This window comes from Peromyscus leucopus, chromosome X (genome assembly GCF_004664715.2).
Source record: "Peromyscus leucopus breed LL Stock chromosome X, UCI_PerLeu_2.1, whole genome shotgun sequence".
NCBI lineage: Eukaryota > Metazoa > Chordata > Mammalia > Rodentia > Cricetidae > Peromyscus > Peromyscus leucopus.
Genome location: NC_051083.1, coordinates 104,999,461 through 105,009,607, shown reverse-complemented (window position 1 = coordinate 105,009,607; position 10,147 = coordinate 104,999,461). Strand labels below are relative to the sequence as shown.

General features: G+C 44.0%; 1 protein-coding gene across 3 annotated transcripts in view; it reads left to right on the top strand.

Moving 5' to 3' along the window:
* The first annotated feature begins 6,629 nt into the window (after positions 1-6,629).
* Positions 6,630-10,147, top strand: part of Tmem255a (transmembrane protein 255A) — a 55,056-nt gene continuing 51,538 nt past the window's right edge. For 2 of the 3 annotated variants that reach the window (XM_028893711.2, XM_028893709.2), the window contains exon 1: positions 6,630-6,860. In XM_028893711.2, the coding sequence (XP_028749544.1) occupies positions 6,803-6,860 (58 nt within the window). In that variant the 5' untranslated portion in view covers positions 6,630-6,802. The remainder of the gene's footprint in view (positions 6,861-10,147) is intronic. The other variant, XM_028893710.2, reaches the window with a different exon arrangement.

Sequence of the window (10,147 nt, the reverse complement as noted above, 5' to 3'; positions counted from 1 at the left end):
GCATAAAAAATTAGCTGTTTCCCTATTCAGATCCAGTTAATGTTGTAAGTGTCCTTTGAGTCATTTTATCTGCATACTTGTGACATTTTAAACAAAACTGGGATCAAAGCATACATGCACATCTTAGCCTACCCCTTCACTCATTGTTCTGTATGTTTTTGGGTTCTTAAATATTTGAAGACACGATTTTCCTAGGTGTATTACAAATTCATCATGTGGCTGTGGCATCATCTCCTTAATCATTCCCCTAATTTTGAGCATTTCAGGGTTTTTTCCCTACAATTTTTAGGCTGTAAATAACATTGCCATTGCTGTCCTTGCACATAAATCTTAGTCCAGATTTCTCTTTCCCTAGCACAGATTCCCAGAAGTGGCATTATTGGGTCACAGAGTGTAAACATTTTTCAAGGTTCTGTGGAGCAGTTTTAACTGGTAGCAAATCTATTGATCCCCAGAAACTACTGAACACAGACATCCTCTCCAGGTTAAACCTGAACGAAGCACTTGGACCCACACACCCCTGCCTGTGACAATGCCACATTTAATTAGGAGTTTAATGATTTTTTTTTTTTATGAGAAAAAGGGAAAAGGATGTACCGAGCTCAGTAATTAATTAGAGGAAGGAAACAGGGTAGTTATGGCTTAGCTGAATTCTATTGTATGTACTAACCCCACCAACTGCCACGCCATCAGGTAAAACGGGGCATTTAAATGATGAGATACCCTTGAATGTTCCCCCAAAATCGTTCCTATGGGTTTAAAACTGCCCCCTTCATCATCTTCCCCCTTTTCTTGATGAAGGAGTAATAAGCATGGGGAATTTTTCAGCATGGTTGTTTTTCTTTAATAAATATTTACTCTACAAAATACTTTAATTAAATTTACTCCTTGACTGATCTCACTCTGATTTTGACATTATTATTAGTATTAGAGTCTATTGCATTTATTCTAAAACTCAAGCATTGTCTAGCTCTTTTAATATCACACTGTCTTCAGTGTACCCATTGTTTTATGCCTCATTGTTCTCTGTTGCACTTTGGTGCCTTCACATTAGGGAGACGTGAAATTCTGTGGGAAAACAAATACTTTGACCTTACAAAGAAACTATCTCCTTCCTGTAGTAGGAAACAGATTGCTCATTCTTCAGAACACTCCTACAAGAATCCAGTAAAAGTATGTATCCTTGTATCATTGTGATGTTCGCCTAATGTTTGTAAAAAGAGTCATTTGAAATAACAATGATTTTGTTTTCTTAATTTTCATAGAATTCCCCTGATGCTCTTCACCACACATTAGTGATAAGAACGGAGATGGAATTTCCACTCCCTGCCTGTAACAAGTCAATATGTATCATAAAGTTGGAGGAGGTTTGGTTAGTTGAAGATGGACTTCCGTGTGACGCATTTGTGAACTGTTAAACATATCACAATGATTAATAAAAGATTTACTGCTTTGTTAGTTCAAAAGTAAAAATATTCACAGAAAAATTCTGGAAAAATGAAAACCAACCTGTAGACTCTTATTTTTATTGTAATCAGAACTGTGGGGAGCTGGGAATCTGCTGCTCTATGTAACTAAGCAGGTAAGGAAAATTTTATAATGTCTCCATTTATTTTAATAAGCAGAAAAAAATCATAACTACAAAGTATTATATTCAACAAGTATTTAAATGCTAGCTCCATAGCAGGCACAGCTGAGTAATTAGTGTAGAAAAACTGAAAGCTACATATAAAGACTAGGTGTGTGCAAAGGAGAACAACAGAGAATATAACAAGTAAAGGGATTTAACAAGGCAACTCCATGTAGTTTATCTGGTAGTTAAAAGAGGTTTATTTCAGGGTAACTCACCACCAGTAAGGGGGTCGGTTACAGGATCCAGGAGAGGTGAGGTGCAGTCCAGTGTGGTTCTCTGGAGAACTCTGACTTGGTCTGTGATCCAGCATCCAGGAACATGAGGAACCAAGAGGGCCGGCACATATGGATCCCAGGTCTTAAGGGCTCCTGTCTCAGCCATGCCCCAGGGGCAGGTCATAGGCAGGTGTGGCAGTTACTGGCTGCCTCACTAGGGGCAGTGCTTCAAGGTCAAAGCTGGAACAGCTACCCACTACAAACAAGAGGACCTGGGTTCAATTCCCAGCACCCACATGGTGGCTCCCAACTGTCTGTATCTCCAGTCCCAGGGAATCTGACATCCTTTTCTGGCTTCTTTGGGCACCAGGCACTCACAGACATACACTTGAGTAAAACACCCAAAACATTAAAAAAAGAATACAATGATGGAAACATGTGAGTAGTTGGAGGATTCTAAGATATTTGTGGGCTGTATGCTGTCTCCTGGGACTGCCTTCAGCATCTGTATTCTTCATCTGTGGTGCCTACTGGGTGTGTTTTGCTCAGTGGAACCTCAATTTAGTTTCTTGACTGTATATTTATGACTCTATCTTGGTGGATCTTCAGCTAAGTATCCCCTTTCCTATGGCAAACCCAAATGGTATGGTGAACTCAGACACTTTCATGTGCTTTGCTATCAATGTTTTGGGGGAAAATCTGACAATATGTATCTAAAGGTATTTGGGATTCAGGAGGCCTCAGTTCTACACAAAGAACTACAGGCAACTGAGGAAAGTTTGGAGCAGAAGAGGTGATCCTCCCCAGGGAAGACCACACAAATTGGTTGTCTGGTGCTAAATGGTCAGTTTGGAAAACATACATACAAATAACATATGGGATTGACAGGTTATATTTACGAATATATGTATATACAAATACGTACATACATGTAATAACAATTGATGGAAAGAGAAACCATGAATTTGAAGAAGAGATGGGGTGGGGTATACAAGAGGGATTAGAGGGAGGAAAGGGAAGGGAGAAATATTGTAATTAAACTACATTACAAAAATAAACAAAAAATATTTGGGCTTGATGATAAATATTAGAGTACTGGTAACTTCTTGGAGGATAACTGAGAAAGGTCATCCATGTCAGTGTGTATGTGTGTGTAACTGTATCAGCATGTGCACTTTATGTATGGGGATATGCATTTTGGAACTTTTGATTTAATAATCCCACTGTAGTATTGTAGCTTCTACTAAAAGGACAATGCAAGATTTAGTTCATTATGCTACTTGGAAGTTTGAAAAGTGGAAACCTCTAAAATGTCTGATAACAGTAGAGTGGTAAGTAAATGATGGCCCATCCACTTAAATATCACATTATGATAAATTGCTCAATGCTGTTAGAAAATAGTGTTTGATAATCAAAGCTCACTATAAAATGGAAAGCAACAACAAAGAAGAGACAAAAACAATCCCACTGTTGTCCCCTGGTGCTATAGTTGTTTTCCTGGTACCCAAAGAAAATGACCAGCTGACAATGAGAATCACTCAAGTTTCATGGTTGAAATGAAACCAACTACGGTTCTCTTGAATAAAGACTCATCTTGTGGTGTAGACACTGGGTACTAGCCATTGACCTAAAGTAGTCTGGTAGATACAATGCCTAAACTCAATTAGGAATGTGTGGACTCTGAGGTGCTCCATTTCTCTGAAGCTCCTCTGTATCTTTGGTCAACAGAAGTCTGAAAGCTGAGAAGTAAGTGGTAATAATCAGTGTATAGAGAGAATAGTTTAGATGCCCATACATATAGGCATGTATGTATGTATGATTATGATATGAATATGTGTGTGACCATCCATTTTAAATATACATACATAATAAGTGTGTGTGTGTGCGTGTGTGTAGATATGATCCTTCTGGTCCACAGTCCCAAATTTGGAGTTTAGAACGTACTACATTAATTTAACTAAGTCAAATTGATCATCAAAATAAGGAGGTGATTGTTTTGAGTATTCCCAGGGTGAATGTATTAGAGACAGAGAGAGCACCATCTGGCATTTTTCTAGTCTGAAGGCTTCTGGGAAGAGTCTTCATTATTGGCTTCAAGAAGATAGAGAGAATTAGGCTGCAGCTTCTTTGGCAAAGTTTCCTGATGCCATAAAATAGTTTGCAACCTAGGGCAGCACTGTATGCTTGATTAAGCTTGCAATGAAAAGGATTTATTTTAAGCCACTATAATAATTTCTTTTTTTAATCAGAAACTAACCAAGCAGTTTTACAGTAGCCTCCATTTGCATGAAATACCTGTTCCTTCATCTGGATGGTTTGTCTATTGGTAAAATTTATAAGAGTCTATTTATGCATAAAATCTGCACATGTTTTGAAAGGAAAAAAATTGGGATGAATTTCTTGAAAAATTGCCCTTTGCTTCTAATTGTCCAGCTCATTCTGAAGTCAGATAAACTTTATTTTGATGAGAAAGAAATTTATATACCTGAAGTAAGGTCCCCACGGTGTCCCCCTACTCACTAGTTATCATTCTAGCCCCTCTCCTTTTCCCAGATCCAAACATTTCTGGGGAGGAGACTGCTACTACTCCATGGCCTGTCACAGCCACTGCTGCTATCTCTGCTAGTGGTCTCGAAGTCATTTTTAACTTGACTGAGTGCTATGTTCCATGTTCCATACCGCTCCTCCACTACCAAGAGATAGTATGGAAGACATATACAGAACGCAAGCCCTTTAAACAGCTGGCTCCTCTAGTTCTTTTAGAAATTATGTTCAGTTTTCACACAAGACTCAGGAATACAGATACTGCAGAAGGCAAAGCTTTGCCCTCCCCTCATTAAGCGTTCCTCACTGATTTGTGGCTCTTTTTATAAAGGTCCAATTCCATATGCTCTCTGTCTCACTTGATGGGTAGGTGCATTTCTTTCTAAAATGAAAAAAACTTCCTTGAGTCCACTTAAGGCAGCATGCTACAGTAACAAGCTTGTGTTTGGCATTTTTTCAGGCTCTCTGACTGTATTGTTGCTATAGGGAGCCGCACATTGCTAAAGAAGGTGGTGGTGAATAGTCTTCTAGACTGTATAAAAATCTCTTTTCCTCAAGGCTACTTTCACAGAAGCAAAATAAGCTAATTATGAAGCACTCCTGAGAAATCAGTGCTGGTTGCAAGAGTTCCTCGCATTAAATATGAGATATTCGGAGTGGTAGAAGGAAGAGCTAAGCAAATGGGACTGAAAGACAATCATTGCTACAGTATAAACACAAGTTTTCTTTCTGCCTTCATGGAGCTTCTGGAGAATGACCCACACACCAAGCTTGATTAAGACACACATCTTTACAAGAGTGGCCATCTTATCTCTATCTAGGACATATGCCACAGATCTTTAAACCATGTCTGTAGTGTACGACTGCTAATAATACTTGACACAGCATTCAACCTGGCCCCCGGGGTGCCCAAGTTCTTTACAAAAGCCTTCCTTTTTAACCTTCAGGAAGAATCTTTTCTTCCTTTGGAAGGTGAGAAAGGGCAAAAAACTTTGGTTCCATTTCCTGGGTAAGGAAACAATGTTTGTCCAGAGTCTTCCTTAATCACTCTGTGCATCATATGTTTGAAGATAGGATTTCTCACTGGACCTGGGACTAGCCAGCGACCCCTGGGCTTCTCCAGGTTCTGCCTCTCCAAGGCTGGGTTTCCAAGCAAGTGCTGCTGCACCTGACTTTTAACTTGGGTTCTGGGGCATGGGACTCAGTCTTTATGTTTGCAGAGCAGACACTTTACACATTGACCCATCTCCCAGACTATTTGGAGAATTTTATACTTAACTTGGATTGAGTTGTGGGAGCAGGGATCTGGACATGCTTTCATAGCAAAAGCACTTGACTTGAGATCCAGGTGTGAATCACAACTCTGTTACTTAGTAGTTGCAAAGTCACAGAGATTTTTCAACTTATATTCAGTTTCTTCATCTATAAAATGGGGTTACTAATAATTCCCCTTTCTCCCTTGCATGGCTACTATGGTCTAAAAAGCCTACCTGGATATAAAATTGTCCTGAATAAAAATGCAAACTTGAATACTGACAGAGTGTCATGTTTTCTTTAGCAGAACCTCCTTCTAGCTCTTAAGGGGCTGTTGGTTCTAGAATTCTCAGTTGTGATGAATAAGGCTGTGTTCTCTGTCTCTAACTGCATAATTTTATACACTCTGGTCACATCTCTTCCCAGCCTTCATCATTCTAGACTAAAGAGTAGGAATTTGTTTAATCTATCTTCATAAGGCATTCTGCCCCCCCCTCCCCCATCACCATTCTTTTGATTATAGAGTGGCCCTTCTCTGGATCATCTCCAGCTCCATTATGTCATTCTGGAAGCTGTAAGATCAGACCTGCATAAGTGTGTGTGTGTGTGTGTGTGTGTGTGTGTGTGTGTGTCTGTCTGTCTGTCTGTCTTTGTCCCTGTGAGTGTTTTCCAGCTCTGAACCTCTGACTCTGTCCCCCTCCCCAATTATAAATCTTGTAAAAGGTTTATTGTCCAAGACCCTCTCTTTAAACTACAGAGGCCAGTTGGCCCCAGGCTGAAGCCTTCTTTTTTCTCTGCGTAGCTTTGGCCCCAAGGGGCGAAACCGTCTCCCTGTCTGGCTTGGGAGGCAGGGAGGTGGATAACTAGGATGGGGAGGCCGAGGGGGAGGGAGGGGGGGGTCTTGCGCAAGCGCACAGTGCTGCAAGGACGCCAATGCTGCTGCCTCCAGGAGCAGAGGGAGGCAGAAGAGGAGGGAGGGAGAGGAGGGGAAGGGAGGGGGAGGCAGCACTTGGGCTGCAGCTCTCAAGCCCAGGCAGTCAGTCTCTCTCAGCGCTCAGAAAGACCGAGAGGCAGCGACGGAGTAGGATGCTCCGAGGGGCGCTCTGAGCCCTTTTGAAGCAGATTCGGGGACCGGGGCAATTGGATAGCTTTCACCATGCATCAGTCCCTGACTCAGCAACGGTCCAGCGACATGTCCCTGCCCGATTCCATGGGTAAGTCTAGCCGCTAGTCCTGTCCTCCGGGCGGGCGGCGGCAGCAAGGGGGTAAGTGCGTTGTCCTCCGGACAGCCAGCTCCTGGCTGCCCCAGACCAGAGAGAGGACAACCGGGATGGGGGTCCACAAACTCGAGTGTCTGGGAGGTGGACCAGAGCCCCAAGGGAGCGGCCCAGCTGTGATAAGGGTGACGCGCGGAGACTGGAGCGCCAAGCTAGGGTCGGAGTAGCCCTACCTAGCCCGGAGTGTGAGTGTGTGCGTATATGTGTGCGTGTGTGTACAGACTTGCAGCCAGTGGTAAATCCCAGCTGTTTGGGCATCAAAACACTTCCTTCAACCTGCGACTTCGCTTTCAATTCAATTCTCCTTCTTTGCAAAGTCCTCGTCACTTCTAAGATCACGACTAATGATAATTAGAAGAAGCAGGGTTTTCATCGCCCCCCCCCCAACTCTCTAGGTGCTATCCTGAAATTCAGACCTGCAGTGGTGGGGGGGCTGATTTACACTTCGCAGACGGGGTGGGGGTGAAACCCCAGGGAATGGGGGTGGGGGAAGAAAAAAAGGGGATGCTGGCGGGACGGGAATTCCTGTAGAATCACTCAGACAGCCCAGCCCTGACATACGCAGCAGCAAAAAGATCAACAGTCCTTGAATTTGATTCCTCTCCTGCTCCAAATACACAGAATGTGTGCGAGTGTGTGAGTGTGAGTGTGTGTGTGTGGGGGGGTGGGGGGTGGGTGGGGTAGGGTGGGGGGGGGTAAGAGCACAAGAAAAGAAGATCCAGCGCAAGCCCGCGCATCTTCTGAAGTCCCGCTTTTCCTCTTCAGCAGAATGAAGGGGGAGGGGCACCTTTCAACACCTTTCTAAAAACTAGGGGATTGCTACCGTCTTGCACCAACTTGGTGGCTTCTCGAGGGTGCTTTTCAGTTACTACAAACGAATTAAAAAAAAAAAAAAAACAGAAACAGTTTCCTTTAGCTGTTAGACACCTTCTTCCCAAACCCTGTGATTTCGTTGGGAGAGATTAATTTGAAGCCTGGGAAAGCGGGACGGTATTCCACCTAATCTTAAAATTTGCCTTGGATACACTTCAACAAAATTCAACTCGTCTTTTCTATCACACTTCACCTCCTGCAAAACTCCTCTGTCCCGAATTTCTGCCATTTAGTTCTTCTCAGATCTTCTCCGATGAATTTGCTGGAACATCCACAGGGGAGGGGCTGGGAGAAGATTGAGCCCAGCGTGAGCTCTCTGCTGCCTGCAAAAGACTCAGTCGCAACAAATTTCGTTCAAGGAAGGGGCCCCTGAAAGTGTTATCACCTGGATGGTGGAAATATTCTCATTTCCAGTGTTTTGGCATACTTAGTATAAGCCCTGTGCTTTTCATTTTTAAGGTCGTAGTTATTTGGAACCGGGTACAAAATGAGGCCAAGGACTGGGGTCCAAATCCAGAGCCTAGGGGTACCAGACTCTTCAATACCCCCGCTTCCCATGCCACCCCACGCATACACAGGCACACAGAACACTAAACGCACTCCTTGCCTTGGCCAGCTGTGGCGCTAACATAGCCCAGGCTTCCAGACATCAAGCTACAACGCGAAAGAGAGCTGGACGCAAGAGGGCGAGGGTTCCGCAGAACCCATTCTAACTGCGTGCAACAACCACCTGCAAACCAACCCCCACCCCCACAGTCGTGTGGCTGCAGGGACTGAGCAGAGTGGAGGCCCAGGGCTCAAAGGCTTGCTACTTGACACTGCTCTGGGGGTTTCAGAACAAGATGAAGAGAATTGTCTCTTTTATTCTCAGGGGCACCCAGCCTGTCTTGCATTTCTTTAAAGGTCTGCGCAACAAGAAGCCGAGTGGGCTTGCCAAGCTCAGGTTCGCCACTGCAGGGAAGGGAATCATAGATCTCACATAGACAAGGAACCATCGCCACGAATCGCATTTTGGTAAAAATCCACAGGCAGAAGTCACTAGAAAATTCTTGAGTAGAGTGATAACTCTAGGCTCCCACAGTTTGGACAGGGATTCTCCTCGGAGTTCCCTGGCGTTGATCCCACAGCCCAGGCCTGAATCAGCATCTAGGGTACTCTCACTTAACTAAGCTCTGGCAAAGCCACCTTCTCGTGCCAACGGGAGGAGGAGAAGTGATGGGTTTGTGTTTCTGCCTCAAAGGGCAGCATTTCTGAGGGGATTTCTTTTGCAGACACAGGTGCAGCCAATATATAAACAAACAAACAAATAAATAAAATGTAACACGTACCCCACCCTACACACACACACACACACACACACACACACACACACACACACACACACACACACACTTCTGCACTCCTTTTGCTGGTTGCTTTGGGATCATCTGTTAGGCCAAGGCTCTAAAGGAAGCAGGCACTTGGGAATTATGAAGATAGTTATTTAACTGCTGCGCCCCTCCGTCATCTCCCAGCAAACCCCTCCTCCACTTTGGCAACAGCGCCCTCAGGCGCTAGTGCACCTCTACTACACCAGGGCATTCTCTCCACCCTCAACAACACATTTGTAACTTACGGAGCCATTTTTGATATCTCCGTGTCTTGAATAATTTACTAAAGAGGTGAAGGTAGTAGATTTCAGCACCTTTAGGTAAGTGTTTGGGAGACTGGCAGAGCATTAAGGCTCTTGTGTGGGCAGCCACCTGTTTCCAGGGATGCTCAAGTCTGGGACTTCTGAGACCCACTCTGCGGCAAAGCTGACTCAGGTAAGCAAATCCTAATCCTCTCAAACATTCAAGCCCAAGAATTACCCTGTCACCAACATGGCAGTATACAGAGCAGGATACGGAGCATCTTTGCTACATCCCAATAAAGATTACATGGCCTCTTTTCGAAGGGGCCTATCAAGAAATACACACAAGGTCAAGCACGAGTGTGCAAAGGTAGCATCCTATCTTATAGTAGCTCACTGCTCAGCTCCTGTCAGATACACAGCCCTGGAACTGGTGGACATCATGTGAGTTGTAGAAGAAACCTGCTGTCACACAATTCGTATACTTACTGAGTAAACCCTCTAGGACACTCGAAACTGAGCTAATGGGTGATTGGAGTAGGGGGAGCTTGATTAAGATACATTTCATGGTGGAGGAAGTTTTGAGCTTGCTTCAAATGAAGAGAGGGATTCAGATGCAAATACAGATGGGGGGGGCTTTGATTAGAGGGACCAGAGGAGGGAGAAGCTGATCCTATCTGGAAGGATGAAGCTAGCAAAATATTTGGATGCCTCTCGAGCTATATCCTGGTCCTCCGGT